This window comes from Oryx dammah, unplaced genomic scaffold (genome assembly GCF_014754425.2).
Source record: "Oryx dammah isolate SB20612 unplaced genomic scaffold, SCBI_Odam_1.1 HiC_scaffold_4, whole genome shotgun sequence".
NCBI lineage: Eukaryota > Metazoa > Chordata > Mammalia > Artiodactyla > Bovidae > Oryx > Oryx dammah.
In genome coordinates, this window is record NW_024070188.1 from 63,352,877 (window position 1) to 63,374,836 (window position 21,960).

At 37.6% G+C, this 21,960-nt stretch overlaps 1 protein-coding gene across 4 annotated transcripts in view; it reads right to left on the reverse strand.

Moving 5' to 3' along the window:
* NHSL1 (NHS like 1) overlaps positions 1 to 21,960 on the reverse strand; it is a 144,029-nt gene that overhangs the window by 26,912 nt on the left and 95,157 nt on the right. For all 4 annotated transcript variants that reach the window (XM_040238768.1, XM_040238769.1, XM_040238770.1 and 1 more), the window contains exon 3: positions 9,087 to 9,214. In XM_040238768.1, coding sequence (XP_040094702.1) covers positions 9,087 to 9,214 — 128 coding nt within the window. The remainder of the gene's footprint in view (positions 1 to 9,086; positions 9,215 to 21,960) is intronic.

The window sequence follows — 21,960 nt, forward strand, 5'->3', positions numbered from 1 at the left end:
CTTGCCCTGGGTTACAGGCTTTATAGGAATTGGTACCTCACTTTATCTTCATAGCATTAGCCTCGTTTTGTAAATATGGAAATGGAGTAAAGCAACTTTACTTGTGGCAAGTTGACAAGTGGGCAACAGATTAGAACCTAGAGCTGGCCTCAAAGCTCTGCTGCCAAACAGTGTAAAATAACAACTTGATAATATTTGCAATAAATTACTATGTTTTCTAATCTAAAAATAAAAATATCCATTTATATCTCTGAATAAGAAAAAGATCTTAAAAAAGAAAAGAATCTATAGTAAAGCCAGTAGTGTAGTACAATGAATGGAACACTGTAAGTATCAGCACACTGGCTCTGTCATTTACCAGCTGTATGTTTTGAGCAACTCAACCGCCCTGTGTTAAGAACAGAATAACTTAAATAGCATCGCCATGCTTCATGTTAAGGGATCGCTTAGTACAGGGTGAATTTTATTTTATTTTTTTTTAATATCGAGTTTAAAGTGGACTTGCTTTCAGAACTTAAATGCAGCTTGATTTATAAATGCAGTTTAATCGATCAATAATGTTCATTAATATCTCATGTCCTTAATCTGGAAGGAATGGACAGTCACAAATGAAACGTAAGAAACCATGATTTCTTGTGTCCAATTGCTTAATTTACAAAGGGAGATCACCTACCATACCAGAAGGTGTTTTGTGAATTTTGGATACTGTTAAGTCCTGCATTTCAGAACTTTGAGGTCCTGTCTGGAAATCAGACAAGTTCCCACCAGATGGATGGTGAGGCCTGAAACATGGTCTCTTTGGCAGACTGCCAAATTATCAAAAAGTGGGCTTAACTAAAAAACACATTTGCCCAGGCTTTTTTTTTTTTTAATCTGCTATGCTTTTAAAAATTAGAAAACTAATTATAGCCAGAGTTAAACTTAGCATTCATTTAGCCATTATTACATAAAAATAGACATAGAACAGATGAAACGATATAGAGCACCATTGAAGAGGAAAGCCACATACATTCTAGTCCTTTTTACAGGACACTTACTTCGTCTATTGTGTTTTTGTCTTCAGAATTAAACCCATCTTGGGTGGACTTTTCTTTTTAAAGATTCTAGATAGTTTATAAGGTGCCAAAATGTTTGCAGTCTTTTTTGGCTATATGCTTATTCCACCTTTAATATACTCAGACACAAGCGATCCTGACTTCATTCTCTTCTCTTCTTATTCCCCTTTCCCCTCCCCTGGGCTCTAGACCCAACAACAAAAACCAGGGGTAGTGGTTTTGGGGGGAATACACACAGAAACACAGTTTGTGGCCCATCCAGAGCTCCACAAAGGCCAGGAGGCGGGTTCCACATTCACATTATTAAATAATTTCAATTGTTCCTTCTCTCCTATTCATATATGTTCATATAAAGTGAACATAAATGTTCAAAATGATAATGTAATTTCCTGCCTTTAATGGCCTTTTATTATAATAAATCATATATACAAAGTATATAACACAACAATGAATTTTTAAGAACCTATTACCCAACTCATGACTTAAAATATTATGAATAATTGCATTTACACCATACTGTTTCCTGCTTGGCTAGAGGTAACCGCTCTCCTGAATGCTGTGTTATTTATTATGCCTTTAACTTTTGTTACGTATGTGCATAAATATATCTAAATTACATATTTAGACTTGCTTAGTTTATATGTAATTATACAGGAATACTTACAAAGATAAAAAGCATATGATTATTCGAAGTATTAAATCCAAGTTTCTCTTCAAATAAATGCATATTTGAGTCTATAAGATGCCTTCTTTATCAGTCACTGTGTCAATGATACTTTGCCATTCTCTTTAGTGTTATTTACTTACCATTATGTTTCTAAGCCATATCCATGTAGTTATGTGAGCCTATGGTTAATCCATTTCACTGAAGCATACATTCCATTCTAATACATTTATTTCTCCACTCTTTTACTGATGGATGATGGGTTGGAAAAGATGTTCATCCTATTATCTCAACAAGTCAAAACTCCCCTAACCAAGAGAGTGGTTAGCCGGTGAGAGATATAGCCAAGGCTCAATTCCACTACTCATTGTTGAGGGAAAACAGGCTCTAGAGTCACAGATCTGGGTTTCAATCCTAGTTCACTTTTAGGGGTGAAGAGTGTGTTCACTATCTTGGTTGTGGCGATGGTCTCATGTATGTCTAAGTATGTCGAAACATATTAAATTGTGTACTTTAAAGGTGTGTAGTTTATTTTATATAGATTATACCTCATAATGCTCTTTGTAAAGAGAGGGAGAACTCTGTTTCAGGATTTTAAAGCTATGTGATCTTAAGCAAGTACTGTGGTTCCTCCAAGACACATCTGTGACCTGGGTACAAGCTGCCTTACATGGTTGCAGTAAGAATTAAGCAGACTCACAGGTAACACCAGCCCAGCTTCCGGCTCCTTAGCTTTTCCATGTGCCAAATGCTTGGCTCCATGCTGGGAATATCAAAATCAATATGATGAGGATGCTGTGTGGCCTCCCACCTCTGCCCTGATCTAGAAGGGAAGGCAGATATGAATAGAGCCTCATCCCAGTGTAATGGGATGCGTGGAACAAGAGAAACTGGAACAAGTTGAGAGATGCCCTCACTACTTGAATGCATAAAGGCCTGAAATGACAGACCACAATCTTCTCACCCTGCTAAATAGGACAGAGCAACAAAGTGCCACAGATCGTAGAGCAGCGAACACATGGAACCAGAAAAAACTCCTCTGTGTTTCCACTGTGTCCTGGAATTACTTACCCAGAGAGACTCAATAAGAAAATAACTATATCTAGAATCATGTTTTCTGGATAGTTAAGTGACCCAAAGCCAGGGGCTCTGTCTGTATATTGAGACTAAGCAGGACTTAACATGGTTTTTTGAAAACAATACCGTGAATAAATGAGTAACACCAAACAAGTCAAAGACAGAAGGAAAATTGACAACAGCAGGCATAGTGAGAAGAAACTTGGGTAATTTAGTAATCTTGTCCTATTATTTCACCAATATGGTGCAACGAAAAAAAAATGAAATATAAAGTGAGAAGCCCTGCATTTATGTCCTCTCAAATACGTTCTGGCTTTGTGATCTTGAGAAAGTAATTTAATATATCTGAGTCTCAGTTTCAAGATGGTTAAAATGATAGCAATAATTATTAAAAAATACTGACTTTATGGAAGGTCTTGTGAAAATGAGATATAATTTGAGAAAGTTCTGAAGTGTTCTACAATTATTATAAAATGAGTACCAGTAAAATAACCACTGGTAGTTCTATACACAGATAACCTGTAAAGTCACAACAACTAGAAAGCTTTAGTAATTGCTAAAACCTCTCAAATTTATTGCCTTAGGTAGGAAAAATTCTATGTTTGTGGAATAAAAGACTTAGAATGATTGAAAGAGTAGCCAAATTTTCATAAAACCAGACACTGTCTACTGAACTAGTTTCTTTGAAGTCTGGTTTGAAAAACCAAGCTATTTAAAGACATCAGTCATCATTATTTGAGCATATACTGTGCCAGGCACCATGCTTAAAGATTTAAAAAACATTAACTCACTTCAGCCTCATAACCGTCTTCAAGGTGGGTAAGGCAATCAAGTAATTTATTATCAAAACCAGAATGCCTTTGAGAGTGAAAGGAGTACTTTTAATAATTGCACAGAACAGCAGCCGTAAACCAGGACTATCCTGAGCAAAACCAGAACATGTGGTTTATGACCCTTCACAGTTAGGGAAACTGAAACTTGCAGAGGGAAGCAATTTGCCAAGGCCACCAACTTCGACAGGTGGGAAAGCTCCTCTAGACCAGTCTCCCAAGCATCACCTTATACATGCTTCCTACATGTGCGGTTACAGAGTAAGGCCACTGTCCTTTTGTCATCTTCAAAATCCTCCTTTGATTTCAATCTCTCATATCAGTAAAGACTAAAACAGAACCTGAGATGATGCCAGTTCAAAGGAACACAGAGACTAGAAAAGAAAATTTCAGTTTCTATCAATATCATGAAAGCCAACCATTTATTGCTACAATCCCAGTCTAATTTATCTGTCTGGGGAGAAGGAGGGCAAATTTTACGCAAGAGATTGAGTAACTCACGACTGACATCCTTTCTGCTGAGACAATGGGGCCTCTGTGGATGTTTCCCTGATGCAGTGAACATATCATCAAACATAACCTCCCCAAATGGCAGTTGGAGATATGCCCTCTCAACTCACAGGAAGTATCCTGTCATCTATAACTGAAGTTTCCTTCAAATACCTGAATAACCTCTTTGGTAGTACCTAGCGCACAATGCAAACTAACAAAACCTGTCAAGAATAGAACAACACTAAAGCAACAGCTTACTCTTTGATTTCACAGTTGAATAGAAATGTTATTTTGTGAGATTTCTGAATCCCTTTGCAGGCATTTTTCAAGCAGCATGTTTACTATGTAGATGACATATATAACATATACTTGGAACCAGTTCAAGCAATTTCTTTTCTTTCTATGCTACATCACTACTTTGAAAGATATATATGTGGAGATCATCAGCAAAATAACTTTCACTATACCATAAACACAAGTCCTACTTGGGAAATGTTTTGCATTTGGATAATTACTTTGGAATGCTGAGCCAGAATAAATAACCAAAACAGACATCCCCTAAGTACTCTGTTCTAATTTATATGTCCTTAACTTCTGTCTGATTAGCCACTCTCATTTTAGGAGAGTGCTTTTATCCTAAGCACAGAATAGACGCTTAATTATTACCTGTCCCTTCTCCAGAGTTCACTGCTATCCTCCCCATAGCCTACTTAGAAATACAAAGGGTTTTCCCAGGAGAATTTTCCTTCTAAATTGACTTCTGTATACTCCATGTTTAAAATGACCCCAACTGACATTGAAGGACATGATTGCAGTCAGGGGTCTTGGTCTTAACATAGACTATAAACTGTTAGCTTGGAGCCCCTCATACAGTGAATGGATCCCCACCTGATCTCAAATGCCAACTTCATCATATGCATGCATGCATGCAAGTTGCATCAGTCGTGTCCAGCTCTTGTGACCCTATGGACCGTAACCAGCTAGGCCTCTCTGTCCATCGGATTCTCCAGTTAAGAATACTGGAGTGGGTTGCTATGCCCTCCTCCAGGGGATCTTCCTGACCCAGGGATCAAACCCATGGTCTGTTATGGTCTCCTGCATTGGCAGGTGGGTTCTTTACTACTAGCATCACCTGGGGAGCCCTAAAAAGTTAGGTCACTTCCTGGACTTTACATTCTGTCTTTAACATTCTGTCCTACCAGTTTGTATATTCAGGTGCCACACTGCAGTGATTCCTGACTCTTTATGTTTTAATACCTGGTCAGGCTGCTTCTCCTTCCCCATTGCTCTTCTAGTTTACAGCTTTGCCAGTAGCAACCTTGGACCCAGCCTCTCCAATCCTCTTTCTCCTCTTCCCATCCCCTAAAATAATTCCACACTAAAACAGAACAAAACTACTCAATTTTTTATTGCTACTGTGTTAATTTTTAAAATTAACTTGGGCAGAATTGACAGTTTTTTGATACTGAATCCTCTAATCTAAGAGCATGTTATATCTTTTCATTTATTCAAATCTTAGCTGTGTTCCCATAAAGTATTTTAAAGCTTTTTCATATATAACTTGCATTTTTAAATTAAAAATTTCCCTACTTTGTTTACTATAGCTATTTTAAATAGATTTTTTTTCTACTATCTCTTCCAACTTGCATATGTAGATATGAAATAATTGATTTCTATACCAATATTATACCATATGTATATATATACTATGTTATAGTGATTGCAAATGCCTGTCTTATTCTTTGTTCTAATGAGAATGGCCCATTAAAAATTATGTTGGATTTGGTGACAGGTAGGTACTTTTGTTAAGTTACAAATATCCACTTATTCCCATATTATTATTATTTTTTAATCAAGAATGGCTGTAAAATTGTATCAAATGTCAATATCTACAGTTTTTATATGATTTTTCCCCTGAAGTATATTAACACAATTAATACATGATTGAATTACCTAATGATGAACATTCTTACATTACTATGGAAATCAATCCAGGTTGATTTTGAAGTATTCATCTCATAATGAGTTACTAGATTATGTTTCCTGTTATTGTTAATTTCTAATGCCAATATTCATGAGTGAGATTGGCTAGTTTATCTTCTGATTAGTGTATTCAGGTTTTGTTATCAGAGTTAAAACTAATTTATTATTATTTTTTAATTCTATTTTTTCCTTCTCTTTCTTTGCTCTCAGACAGTTTCAAGCACTGGATTAACCTACTCTTTTAAAACTTTAGTAGATTCTTCTCCGTGAAACTATCTAAGCTTAGTGTTCTTCCCCAATTTGGTTCATTTTTTTTTTTTTTACTATTTCAATTTTTCCCCAGTTTTATTGAGATATAACTGACATTAATATTATGAAAGTTTAAGGTCTAAAATGTGATGATTTGATATATATATTATAAAACAATTACCACAATAAGGTTAGTTAACACCTTCATCAACTCAGTTACTACTTTGGAGGTCAATATGGTGTAATTTTTGATACAATTTTTTTAACATGGAAATTAGTCTGTTAATATTCCCCCTCTAGATGTTCTGAAGTCAGATTTGATACTTTAAATAAATTAGAAAATCAGTTTCAACATTAGCTATGTCTTCCATCTAACAAAAGATATATATAATTTTTATTCCTAATCATAAAATATTCTGTTTGAAAAGTGTTAGTGATTTCCTATTAGCTATGAAATAAGAGCTAACTCTTTCACTTGGCATTGCCCATCTGTAATCTTACTTCAGCCTCCCTCCACTATTCCTGTCATCACTCTTGGTGAACTCAGTATCCACTGAGCTGTTCCATCTAACACCTGCTCTGATCCTTCACAACCTTACCTCCAGTATGCCTCAGCCACCCACTCTTAGGGACATGCTCTAGACCTAGTTGCTACATAATACCTGAACTGCAATTCTGGAGTGGTTCACTAACTGATAATCCTACAGAATTTGCTCAAGGTGTGAGAAAAAGAAAAGAATCAAGAATGTGCCTGATGATTTTGACTTAAAAATGGGTAGAAAGAAGTTGAAACTTACTGAGGTGAGGAAAACTACAAAAGAATCAGGTAGAGTTTTTTTTTTTTTTTTTTTTTCCTTTTGGAAGAGAGATGTGAGAATCACATTTGAATTTGAATCAGTTTGAGATAGCTGTAAGAGACATTTAAGTGGAGATGGACAGTAAGCAGATAAATGCATGAGTGTGGACTAGAGCTTAGAAATTTAGAAAACTTCCATGCATGAAATTTAAGAGATAAAGTTAAGACGTAGTATTCTAGGAATTAGGAGACACACTTCAAGTCTTAGCTCTCCCACTTGCTGTATGCATCACTTGCATCTTCAAGGCATTAATTTCTTTATCTACCAAGTGGTGAGTGGAAGACTGTTCTCTAAGAACTTTTTGAACAGGCTGTTCATCCTCCATTCATTTAACTCAATAAATATTTACACAGAAGAACAGAACTGGAAGAATCATACTCCCTGATTCAGGCTATATTACAAAGCTACAGAAATCAAAACAGTATGGTACTAGCACACACAAAAATAGATCAATGGGTCAGGATGAAAGCCCAGAAATAAACCCCTTTATCCCTTAACATCCTCCTCCTTTCCCTCCCTGCTTCCTCATCATTCACACAGCCACTCTTTGGATCTCTAGGTCTTTAGTATGTCTTACCTGTTACAAGAGCCCTATAACTACTCTTTTTACACACTGCACCCTCTCCCAGGCCCTTTGCCATTTCCTAACTGCCCAAGTAAGAAGTTCTCTTTCAAATATTACCATATGACAAACACTTATTATAGCATGTAATATATATAAAACTTTTTATTTTGGTGAGTTCTCCCTATCTGAGAGCTGTAAGTTTCCTGATGCACATCTGTACATGCTTAATACCTTATTAATTTTTGCATTTTGTAGTATCAAGCATATGCTATATACATTTATTCACTGGCTGCTGTTTCTTCCTAGAATGTCCTTCTCCAAGATTTCTGCATGGCTAACTCTTTTAATCCCAATCACCTCTTTGCTTGGGAAAAACCTACCCTTTAATTTAAAATTGCAACCTCCTGTTCTATTTTATTCCAGAGCACACATCACTAAAACAGCATCATTGCTTACTTATTCTCAGTGTCTCAGCACCAAATCAAAGCACTATCAAGAGAAGAATTCTTCTGTTTGCTTCATTGTTACAGCACCTAAAATATTTCCTAGCATATGAGATGTTTAGTAACTACTTGTTTTAAAAATGATTATAATTCTGTGTTTAAAGTAGCGAGGTGATGGACATGTTAATCAGTCTGACTGGTGATCATTTCACAAAACACATGTATATCAAATTATCACACTTGAAATTATATATAATTTTGTCAATATACTTCAATAAAGCTGAAAAACAATAAAAACAAAACAAAATCCTTACCATGTAATTCATCTCCTGATTGTAATTTTTCTTACTCATGCCAACAAGAAAAAAAAAAGTTTTAAAAAACTATAGACCACGTCAATTCTGATATAGCTGCTTTTCCTATTATGCTAAAACACTTTTTTGTATAGACCTTCTTCAACTTACAATGGGGTTTTGTCCAAAAAAACCCATCATAAGCTGAAAACAAATGTAAAAATGCATGTAACTCATTAACCTATCAAACATTACAGCTTACCTCAGCTTACCTTACACATGCTCAGTACACTTAACATTAGCCTAAAGTTAGGCAAAATCATCTAATACAAAGCCTATTTTATAATTAAGTGTTGCAAAGATAGTATTGAGAATACCTTGTGTACCTATCACCCAGTCTTCCTTAATACTGACATATTACATCATCATGGTACATTTGCCAAAACTGAGATTAACACAGGATAATACTACTAACTAAAAAACAGACTTTATTCTCATCTCATGAGTTTTTCTAACTTAGGTCTTTTATCTGTTCTGGGAGCCAGTCGAGGATCTTGTGTTGAATTTAGAAGACTCACCTTTGGATCTGTTTCTTCATCCTCATCTTGGTAATCATCACAGAGGGGACTGGAGTTGGCTGCAAAGGTGGGTCCTTGGGAATAGTACTGAGAACTCCGGTAGCCATCCCGCCGTAACTTATCACATTCTGCAGGGGTAGAGGCCAGGGAAGGGAGAAAGGGCTTTAAGAAGCAGGATTTGCTTACTCCTTTTTATTTACCTTTTCTTGCAATATTTCTCTAGATACAATAATGATTTAAAATAATAAAAATGATGATAAAAAGAACTAAGAGTTAGTAAAGCAGGTAACACACCTTCTATGCCATGTTAATACACTTCAAAGGGACTGTTTTACACCTCTCAAAAACTCTCTGAGTCAGGGTAATTACATTACTTTTATTGAAGTATAGTTGATTTACAATGTGTTAATTTTTACTGTATACCAAGTTGACTCAGATATACATGTATACATTCTTTTTTAACATTCTTTTCCATTATGGTTCATCACAGGATACTGAATATAATTCCCTGTGCTATATAGTAGGTTGCTGTTGTTTAGTCACTAAGTTGTGTCTGACTCTTTTCGACTCCATAGACTGTAGCCTGCCAGGCTTCTCTGTCCATTGAATTTCCCAGGCAAGAACACTGGAGTGGGCTGCCATTTCATTCTCCAGGGGATCTTCCCCACTGAGAGATTAAACCCAAGGCTCCTGCACTGGCCGGCAGATTCTTTACCACTGAGCCAGCTGGAAGCCTGCACCCTATATATGATAGTTTGCATCCACTAATTTCGAAATCCCAGTCCTTTCTTCCCCTACTCCCCTCCTCCTTAGCAACCACAAGTCTGTTCTCTGTGAGTCTGTTTCTATTTTGCAAATAAATTCATCTGTATCATATTTTAGACTCCACATATAAATGATATCATATGATATGTGTCTTTTTCCGATTTACTTCACTTAGTATGATAATCTCTAGGTCTGTTTATGTTGCAGCAAATGGCACTATTTCATTCTTTTTTATGACTGAGTAATATTCCATTGCATATATGTACCACATCCTCTTTATCCATTCATCTGTTGATGGACATTTAGGCTGCTTTGATGGCTACTGTAAACAGTGCTACTATGAAACAGGGATGCATGTATCTTTTCAAATTAAGAGTTTTGTCTAGGTGTATGCCTAAGACTGGGATAGCCGGATGACATGGCAACTAAATTTTTAGTTTTTTGAGGAACCTCCATACTGTTTTCCATACGTACTATAATTTTGACATGTAACAATTGATGATGTAATTCCACATCAAAAAGCGCAAGCAATTCTCATGTGAGGCTTGCCTTCTAGACTGATCAACTGGAAGTGAGAAATCATAGATTATAATCTCTCATTCTGTTTTTACTTCCAATTTTATTTGATGCTAAACAGCCTGTAATCACTGTGTGGAGTTTAGCACAAAGCTGGGTGGCAGTCTGAGATGTCTTCCAGTTCACAGAGCAATGACTGGGGCCATTGGCTGCTCAGAGACTGGGGATTCTCTTCAAGGAGGAACCACTGCACTGATAACTCCCATCAGTTGAGGGAGAACAAAGCAAGGGTTCTAATGACATTTTAAAGTCCCAGGAGCTCTCCTATGACTTAGATATCTCAGAAAAGTATTTGCCTTGCAAAAGGATTCCCCACAGTGTTGCTTTAAATATCCATCTTGCTAAAGGAAGGTGACAGGTGTTTGCTTTTGGGCAAGTTTCCTCTTTGCACAGTTTTACAAAACCATGCACCTAATGGCACAGAACTAAAGTAGGGCATCTTCAGAGTTCCCTTTTAACACTAGGATCTAAGCTGCTTCTTCAAAGAGGAGATGAGCAGCTGCTTTAGTGGAGGGATAAAAATAAAAAAAATCCTCACTGTCCTGTGTTACCTATTTCATGGTGGGAGGCAGAGAGTCAAATGAAAACTACACATCAGATTTTTTTTTAAACTCCATGGAAATAGTCACAAGGATGCCAAGCTAACTGAAAAATTGTACAGGTAATCATAAGATAGTTAAACACTAATACTTCAGTTACTTATGGGCTGAATAATGTGTGGGCTGGACTGGCAACCCATGCTAACATTGAATAAAAAAAGAAAATTAAAAAAAAAAATTCTGACACCTCCAGAGTACATTTGAAAAAATGAGGCTTTATAACACTAATCGAACCCTTTTCAGTGAAAAAGAACTTCCACATTTTCTCCAGTATTTCACAACTTCTCTACAAAAATAAATAGTACAACCAGATTCTGTTCTCATTCCTACAGGGATGTTACATAAAGCATGGTGACTAGTTTTCAAATGGTGTTCAGTGCAGAGTTCTTGGATTCTGTAAATATTTTACTTTTTTAAATGATTTTAATTATTTCCTTTTGGCTGCGCTGAGTCTTCATGTTGCATGAGCTTTTCTCTGGTTGCGGTGAGTGGGTACTCTCTCCAGTTGCAGTGCACAGGCTTCTCTTGTGGAGCATGGGCTCCAGGGTGCATGGACCTCAGAGTAAGCGGCTCCCAGGCTCTAGAGCACAGACTCAATAGTTATGGCGCACAGGCTTAGTTGCTCCACGGCATGTGGGATCTTCCCAGATCAGGGATCGAATTTGGGTCTCTGGTACTGGCAGGCAGATTCTTTACCACTGAGCCACCAGGGAAGTCTGATTTTATTTATTTATTTTTTTTATCTTAAGGCTAGAATAAAACATAACACTCAACCCTATAATTCTACATGTCACTAATTTGTATTGCTAAATTAACTTTTCTGTAGTCCTATAAACTGAAGTCTCCTAAAGATTCAGGGTGAATCTTGTAAAACAAACTAATAAAACCTATTACCACTGTAAGTTACTTATCACATAATTCGGTGCTTTCAAAAATAGTTACCAAACAAAACAAAACACAAAGTTAAGGCCAAGACCCTTTAAACCAAATCCTTTTCTTATTCAAAAAATAATCCTTTTCACCCTCATTCACTGACCTTAAGGTAAGTACAAGTCTCAAATTATAGAATTTTAAAGTACTAAAAAATCTGTTCTTGATATCAGGTACCATGTAAGAATGTGTTTAAAAAAGATTAATCTGCAAGGGACTGCTAGGCTAGGTCATCTCTAAAGGTGGTATTCATTCTGATCTTCTTGGCAATAATATTAAAAACATCCCAAATGTTATCATCAAAAAAGACAACAAATCACAAGAGTTGGCAAGAATGTAGAGAAAAAGGAACCCCAGTGCTGTAGGTGGAAATGTAAATTGATGCAGCCACTATGGAAAACAGTATGGAGGTTCCTCAAAAAATTAAAAACATAACTCTCATACAATTCAGCAATTCTGCTTCTGGGTATTTATCTGAAGACAATAAAACAGTAACTCAAGAAGATATATGTACTCCAATGTTCATTTACACGCACAGAGAGAGGAATATTACCCAGCCATAAAGAATGAAATCTTGCCATTTGCAATAGCATGAATGGACCTAGAAGGTATTATGCAAAGTGAAATAAGTCAGACAAAGACAAATACCATATGATTTCACTTACATGTGAAATTTAAAAAACAAAACAAACAAATCAGAAACAGACTTAAAGATCCAGAGAACAACTGGGTGGCTGCCAGACAGCAGGGGGGATGGGGTTGGGCATAATAGGTGAAGGGGATTAAGATGTACAAAATTCCAGTTATAAAATACATAAGTCTTAGGGATGTAATATACACCCTTATATAGAACATGGTCGATAATATAGTAATTTTGTATGGTGACAGATGTTACTAGACTTACCGTGATCATTTTGCAATATATTTAAATATCAGAGCTGTATGTTGTACACCTGAACCTATATTGTACATCAATTACACTTCAAAATTTTTTAAATTAAAAGGAAATTTAAAATAGTCAAATGACATACCTCTTAAAGTTTATAAAACCAAAATACTGCAAAATTGTTATCCATAAATTAAAATCATGAAAAGCTGGCAATTGTTAGTATTCCCAGTATGTGTCATCTTTCAAGCCTAGTTTAAAGGACAATGTCTTTTCTTTCCATGGTTAAATTTATGTCACAAAAATGTTTAAATAGTGGTATAACAAACTAGCATATCAAAGGAACATGGTGCTCATCTAAGATTAAATTAGGCCATATAAATTTATGGCAGATAACCAATTTTTAAATTCTTACCAGATTACTCTAATAAACTCATTAATTAATCTAATTAATTAATAAACAATCTAATTAATCTAATAAACTCATCAAGTTCCACTGTCATTTATCTTCAACTCTAATGGGAAATCTAGGGAAATTTCCTCTTGTCAAGTTGCAGTGGCCCTCAGCTTCTAAAACCTTGGCTTTGTTCATTAAAAAGTGAGTTTATTGTCTATGGAGTGAGAGATAAGCGAGTACTAGCAATCATGAATAAACAAAGACTTTTCAAACACTACACTGATGGTAAGGGCAAGGCAAAGTATAACTTAAAGCCAGGTTATGCCAGCAACCACAGGCGGGAAACATGATACTAACTGTAATAGAAGCTCTCTCTTTAACACATATGCTTCTTGCAACAGAAATTTAGAGTAAAACCATGCTATTATTCTCACAGTACTGCTCAGATAAAGGTGTCACTGTTTGTATTGTCCTCTGGTTTTCCAGCCACAAATTTCCTCCTCCTTCCTTTCCTGTCCAGCTATTTTCTTTAGCACAAGAACAATGGACAAATAATGTGGGTGACCGAAGTTTTAAATATAGAAGCAAAAAATACTGTCATAGGCTTAGATGGTTACCTAACCATCTTATGAATTTAATACTGTTTTGTCCTCCCAACCTTCACATATTACACTATTTGTTGGACTTTCTGCTTTAATATTTTAGATATGTTGAGGGAGACTGCTGCAAGAAGATTTAGAGTTATCTTCAAACTCATTTTCTCTACCGGAAATCCTTGATGAATTTCCATGCTCTGTTTTGCTCCTAAGTGTAATGAATTAGTGACAATGAGCTGGAGTATAAAGCAGTCACAAACACTTCCAAACCCCAGGGGCTTGATACAGCAACATGCTTTTATGACTCTGCACGTTCTCCCGGTCCAGGCAGAGGTGGCAGTCACATGGAGATCAGGCCGTGGGAAATCCCCCTGCTCAGACCATCACGCAGCAGCACGACTGGCTCTGGAAACTTCTGCCAGAAGTAACCAGGTTACTTCCTCTCCTGTTTCTTTGGACACAACAAGTCACATGTCCACATGTACCTTCAGAGGTGAGAAGGAAGGGCAACCTTACCTCATAAGCAAGGGGAAAATCCAACGATTCCAAACCACCTCTAATGACTCCTCCAGAGACAACACCGAATCTAAGATTTCCCAGATCCTTGTCACCCATTCTCTTCCAATCCTTCCTGAACAACGTTGAGAAATGTGGGATTTGCAATGAAAAGCTACACTTGTGTGTTTCAGTAACAGATCGTTAACCACTGGTGAGGGTGGGTGGATGGGTGAGTGGCACGGCTGTGGGACAGCTCTACAGAGGAGCAGCTGAGTGTCTGTAATTCAGACAAACCAGGTATCACTCACTACCTGTGACACTTGGGGGACAGCATCTTAACCTTCTAGAAACTCAGATTCCACTTCTAAAGCTGGGCCATTACTTCTTTGGGGGAGCCATCATGAGAATCAGCCAACAAGTATTTCTGAGAACTCTGCTCTTTCAGGTAAGAGACTAGCTCAGGGTGCATCAGGACTTGGTACAGAACCCTCCCACTTGGCCAGTGCTCAAAAAACACAGTCACTGATGGCAACATTTACCACATAAGCCATAACTACCTCAAATCCTCTCACTTTAAAAAGTCAGTAAGCAATTCCATAACAAGACCTGCCTGGCTACACAGTTCTTTAAGATTCTAAGGTCTGACCAAACTGTTGGCTACATCTTGATTAAAGCATCATGACGCTGTATTTCTTTTTCTGCATATGACACTCATACAGGGATTCTCTTACTGTCAGTGGCCTAAACATTTATTTCTAACTCCTCTCAACCCCAAAAAAGAGCACAAATTTTTGAGTTGATCTAAGTACAAAATTTATAAACGTAATTGGTTTCATGTAACACGAAACCTTATATTTAGTAGCATTTTTACACTAAAAGTGTATCAGCCAGATGCCTGGTAAATGTATTCGATGTTTTGTAACTTCTAAAGCAAAGAGAAAAAAGGATCAAGGTTTTTTGATCTGAAAGTATGTGTGCTGGGTTGAACTGTGTCCCCAGAAAAGAAATGCTGAGGTCCTAACCCCCGGTATCTATGACTATGACCTCATTTACAGTCTTTCCAGATGTAAGCATGTTAAAATGAGGTCTTCTGGGTGGGTTCTAAGCCAATATGACTAACGTCCTTATGAAGAGGAAACAGAGGCACTGGGACCATTTGAAGACGCACTGACACAGAGGAAAGACAGCCAGCTGCAGACAGAGGCAGAGACAGATTGGAGTTATGCTGCTACAAGAGCACACGGGCTCACCAGAAACTGGAAGAGGGTGACCCCAAGGGGCTGAAGGGAGTATGGCCCTGCCAGCACCCTGATTTTGGACTTCTAGCCTGCAGAATTGTAAGACAATAAATTTCTATTGTTTTAAGTCACCCAGTTTGTGGTACTTTGTCATGGCAGCCCAAGGAAATTAACAAAGATGGAACCAGGAGATGCTAAGATGTGAAAGATGTTCATAAGGATCTTTGGAGAAATGGGGTGGTGTTCCCTTTGGTAGGAATCTTAGAGCATCATGGTGAAGAAACTGCAATAGGAATTGGGCATCTGGAGTCGGCTGTCTGGCTGCTGAAGAGCTGTGCAACTCTGGGCAAGAAACATGTATCAGCTTCAGCACCAAGCTCTAAGGTTCCAAAAGTTAGCCTTTGTAGTAGGAAAAGGCAAGACATAGAAACAACTCTCAGCAGACATACTGTAACTGCTGTGTATTACTAATATTAACTTTGATTGAGAGTTCCCTATGAACAAGCCAAAACACTTTATATACAGTAAATCATTTACTCTCCACAACAACCTTAAGAGATGGGGATAATACCTACAATTTATGTACAAAGACCTTGAGACACAAAGTTTTAAACTTGCGTCAGTTGGTGGAACCAGTATTAGACTCCACGTGCTCTGGCCACAAAGCTGGTGCTCTTTCCTGAGTGTCAACTTGCTTATGATGAGAAACTATCCTCCTCCCTGTCTCTGGGTTGTTGTTGTTGTTTAGTCGCTCAGTCATGTCTAGCTGTTTGTGATCCCATGGACTGAAGCCCGCCAGGCTCCTCTCTCCATGGGATTTCCCAGGCAGGAATACTGGAGCGGGTTGCCATTTCCTTTTCTAGGAGATCTTCCACACCTATGGATTGAATCCATGTCTCCTGCACTGGCAGATGGATTCTTTACCACTGAGCCACCAGGGAAACCCATATGTCTCTGTACCACACTTAATTATGTATAAAATGACACTGGTCTTTATCTGATAAATCAATAATACACTTTTGAGTTTAAGAAATTAAGAAATTGAACTAGTTTTACTAGAGTTTTTTCCTATACTTCAATTTCAGTAACAACAACAAAAATATGAGTATAAAATGCAATGAGTATTGTTCATCTTAAAGAATGTTGGTATTTAAGGTTTACTACAGTTAAAATTAGAGATGGACTCTTAGCTTTTCCTCAAAGGGAAAGCACATCTGTAGGTGAAAACACTACCTATCTCATAAATAATGAAAATATTAGCAGACTCAGCATTTTTAGATGAAACGGAAAATTCTTTGATCCCTTCTGAAAATGATTTTACAAATTCTTCAATTTATATTAATTATACATATTAATATATAATGTATACTACCATCACCAGTTCCCAAACTCTCTTAGAGCTGATGGCATTCAGGGTCTACTGGCTGGCAGTGGCAGCCGCCATGCTTACAGGGAACCCAAGTCACTGCACTACTTCATGACAGCTTCCCCCAAATCTTTTGAGGTTTACTTCAAATCCCCTTCTTCACAAAGCCTTCCCCACTTACTACAACCTTCTGTGTGTGTGTGCACACATGCACCTGCTTAGTCATGTCAGACCCCTTGTGACCCATGGACTGTAGCCCACCAGGCTCCTCTGTCCGTGGAATTCTCCAGCAAGAATAATGGAGGGGGTAGCCATTCCCTTTTACAAGGGATCTTCCTGAGCCAGAGATCGAACCCATATCTCTTGCATCTCCTGCATTGGCAGGTGGATCCTTAACCAATGTGCCACCTGGGAAGCCCACAATCTTCCATGCTAGCTGAACTTTTCATTATAAACCACATCGCATACTTTCTTAGATCCTCTGCTGTGCCTCACACAGTATAAAGGGTCAACTAGTGTTTTCAACAAAAGAACAGAGAGAGAAAAAAAAAAGAGTAAGGAGGATTAAGGAGGTATAGTCACAATTACTGCCAAAAAGACAGGATCTTGGAAGAACAATTCTAAGACAATTCTCTTTTCTCAGTTCCTCGTGTGTCATGACTCCAGAGCAATATGACTCCCACAGTTAAGTCACCAATACTAATATTTATGGAGCATCTACTATCTGCCAGGTGCTGCTGAAGGTACAGGAAATTCCACAGTGAGCAGAACAAACAAAAATTCCTGTCTTCAGAGAGCTTGTGCTCTAAGAAGACATAGACAACAAACAGTAAAAAGAGCCAACTACATAACAAGAAAGAACGTCCTAAGTGTTAAGAAAAAAATTAAGCAGAGAAGGGTATAGGGAGTGGTGTGGAAGCAGCCCTGCCTGAGTGAAGAAAGGGGGTCCCATCACCCTGAGAAAGAGCTGGAGGGAAGTGTGACCTGGGCTGGGTGAACATAAAGGACAGTAGGAGATGGTTAAACATGTAAAGGGCCTTGGAGGTTCCTGTAAGGACTCGCTTTTAACCATGAGGCTGGACGGTAGCCTCTGGAGACTTCTAACAGAGAAGTGACTTGATCTCACCTGCATTTATCCCTTTCTTCCTGCCTACCTTCTTCTCCCAGGTACTAGGACTTAGCTTAACAGGACTCAAATACATGAATTGCAAATAAACCTGTCTGAGGAAAAAGTAAATCACCTAGTCGTGCTAGTAAAAACACATTGAGGGACTTTCCTGGTGGCTCAGTGGTAACGAATCTGCCTGCCAACGTCGGGGACACAGGTTCGATCCTTAGCCGGGAAGATCCCACATGCCATGGAGCAACTGAGCCCGTGCACCACAACTACTGAGCCTGTGCTCTAGAGCCCGGGAGCTGCAACCACTGAAGCCCAGTCCACAACAAAAGAAGACACCACAATGAGAAGCCTGAGCTCCGCAGTGAAGAGAAGTCCTTGTTCACTGCCCCTAAAGAAAAGCCTGCACGACAACAAAGGCCCAGCATAGCCAATAAATAAATAAAGTTTTTTTTTTTAAAGCTATCAGCATTTTACTATTGATTTGTATAACTTGTCTTACATATTTTTTTCATATTTATAATTCCATGAGATAAATGTGTGAGTGAAACTTTTTGTGAATTTACTATTAAGATTTTGAAATATACTCTGAGAGAATGCTTTTAACTTAAATGGTCACTAATTCTGACTTCTTTAGATGAAAGATGGAAGGAAAAGGAGGAGATGGAGAGAGAAACTGAATGCAAAGTCAGAATAAAAGGGGATTTATCATTTATTCCCTAAGGAAATGAGGTAAAAAGATGAGTGGATGCTAAAAGGGAAAAAAAGTGAAGTTTGCTGAATGTTAGCTTATCTGAGTAAGAAGAAGAAATGATAAAGGAAGTAATATTAAATGAGCACTCTTGTCCTTAAAAAACTAAAAACAGAGTTACCATATGGTCCAGCAATACCACTACTGGGCATATATCCAGAGAAAACTCTAATTGGAAAAGATATAGGCACCCCAATGTTCATAGCAGCACTATTTATAATAGCCAAGACATGGAAGCAACCTAAATGTCCACCCACAGATGGATGGATAAATAAGATGTGGTATATATACACAATGGAACATTACTCAGAAAAAAAAGAATGAAATAATGCCATTTGCAGCAACATGGATGGACCTTCAGATTATTAACCTAAATTTGGAAAACTCAGCAGTGGCCACAGGACTGGAAAAGGTCAGTTTTCATTCCAATCCCAAAGAAAGGCAATGCCAAAGAATGCTCAAACTACCACACAATTGCACTCATCTCACATGCTAGTAAAGTAATGCTCAAAATTCTCCAAGCCAGGCTTCAGCAATATGTGAATTTACATAAGGCAGAGGAACCAGACATCAAATTGCCAACATCTGCTGAATCATCGAAAAAGCAAGAGAGTTCCAGAAAAACATCTATTTCTGCTTTATTGACTATGCCAAAGCCTTTGACTGCATGGATCACAATAAACTGTGGAAAATTCTGAAAGAGATGGGAATACCAGACCACCTGACCTGCCTCTTGAGAAACCTATATGCAGGTCAGGAAGCAACAGTTAGAACTGGACATGGAACAAGAGACTGGTTCCAAATAGGAAAAGGAGTACATCAAGGCTGTATATTGTCACCCTGCTTATTTAACTTATATGCAGAGTACATCAGGAGAAATACTGGGCTGGAGGAACCATAGCTGGAATCAAGACTGCTGGGAGCAATATCAAGAACCTCAGATATGCAGATGACACCACCCTTATGGCAGAAAGTGAAGAAGAACTAAAGAGCCTCTTGATGAAAGTGAAAGAGGAGAGTGAAAAAGTTGGCTTAAAGCTCAACATTCAGAAAACGAAGATTATGGCATCTGGTCCCATTACTTCATGGCAATTAGATGGGGAAACAGTGGAAACAGTGGCTGACTTTATTTTTCTGGGCTCTAAAATCACTGCAGATGGTGACTGCAGCCATGAAAATTAAAAGGCGCTTACTCCTTGGAAGGAAAGCTATGATCAACCTGGATAGCATATTCAAAAGCAGAGACATTACTTTGCCGTCTAAGGTCCGTCTAGTCAAGGCTATGGTTTTTCCAGTGGTCATGTATGGATGTGAGAGTTGGACTATAAAGAAAGCTGAGCACTGAAGAATTAATGCTTTTAAACTGTGTTGTTGGAGAAGACTCTTGAGTCCCTTGAACTGCAAGGAGATCCAACCAGTCCATTGTAAAGATCAGTCCTGGGTATTCATTGGAAGGACTGATGCTGAAGCTGAAACTCCAGTACTTTGGCCCCCTGATGCAAAGAACTGACTCATTGGAAAAGACCTTGATGCTGGGAAAGATTGAGGGCACGAGGAGAAGGGGACATCAGAGGATGAGATGATTGGATGGCATCACTGACTCAATGGACATGGGTTTGGGTGAACTGCGGGAGTTGATGATGGACAGGGAGGCCTGGCGTGCTGCAGTTCATGGAGTCACAAAGAGTCAGACATGACTGAGCGACTAAACTGAAGTCAGAGAAAGACAAATAACAAGTATCACTTATATATGGAATCTTAAAATATGATGCAAATGAACTTATTTATAAAATCAGAGATTCATAGACATAGAAAGAAAACTTATGGTTACCAAGGGGAAAGGTGAGAGGAAGAGATAAATCAGGAATCTGGAAATTATATGTATACATTACTATATACATAAAACAGATAAACAATAATATGCTCAATATTTTGATACATATATGTGAGAAAAGAATCTGAGATATATATATAATAAGAATATACACAAATATAACTGAATCACTTTGCTGTACAACCAAAACTAACACAAAATTGTAAACCAACTCTACTTCAAAAAAAAAAAACTTAAATTTTTAAATGATACAAATGCATTTATTTACAACACAGAAATAGAAACAAAACCTATGGTTACCAAAGGGGATAACGGGGGTGGACGCAGAGATAAATTAGGAGTTTGGGATTAAGAGATATGCACTAGTATATATAAAACAGGTAAACCACAAGGACCTATTGTTTAGCAAAGGGAACTATATTCAACATCTTGTAATAATATATAATGGAAAAGAATCTGAAAAAAATTTTAATTATAAATATAATTTAATCACTTTTCTGTACACTTGAAACTAATACAATACTATAATTAACTGTAGTTTAATTTTAAAAAAAGAAAGAAACAGAAGAGAAGCACTACTGCATTAAAAGCCAGAAGGACCGGTTAAAAAAGGCTGTTTTGTCCCTTTTCGGGTTGCATGGATTGTGGTGGTATATACGAGCATGAACTGCTAGGAAAGTGTCTAAACATTCAGGTCAAAAGCACACTGCTGGTATTTCACAACAGTACAGCATTTTAGACATACCATACTTTAAAATCTGAATGGGGTTTCTTTCTAACAGTATTAAATCTTTCATAATCCTCCTCCTATAATTCAAGGTCATTAACAACTCCAGTTCCAAAGTTAATTATAAATAATGGCCATGATGTACTGCTTCAGTGAGAATGTCCTGTGATGAACCAAAGTCTAAACAACTCTTTTTTTCACATCACTGATTTTTAAAGCCATTACTCCTGACACTTAATAAATGCATTATTTTCTAAACTGAAAGCCCTTGGCCATCATTATTTGATTTGTGCGTAAAATATTTCTGTGTGAACTGAAGGAAAGCAGATATTATACCTGTCTTACGGATTATGAGACACAAATGTTTTACATTTCTGGTAGATCCAGGTTTCCAAACTTCTATCCCAGTTATTTATCCATCAGATTATCAGTGACAGGGCTGAAAGCCAGTTCTTATATCTTTGTCTGGTACCAGAGGGCTGAGAACATGGACGACTACAAACATATATTTAGAAGAAAATCAATAATCAATTCCAGTCCAACAGCTGTATCAGGTCTTATACAGCTAAAGATTCCAGTTTGAGCTTTCATTTA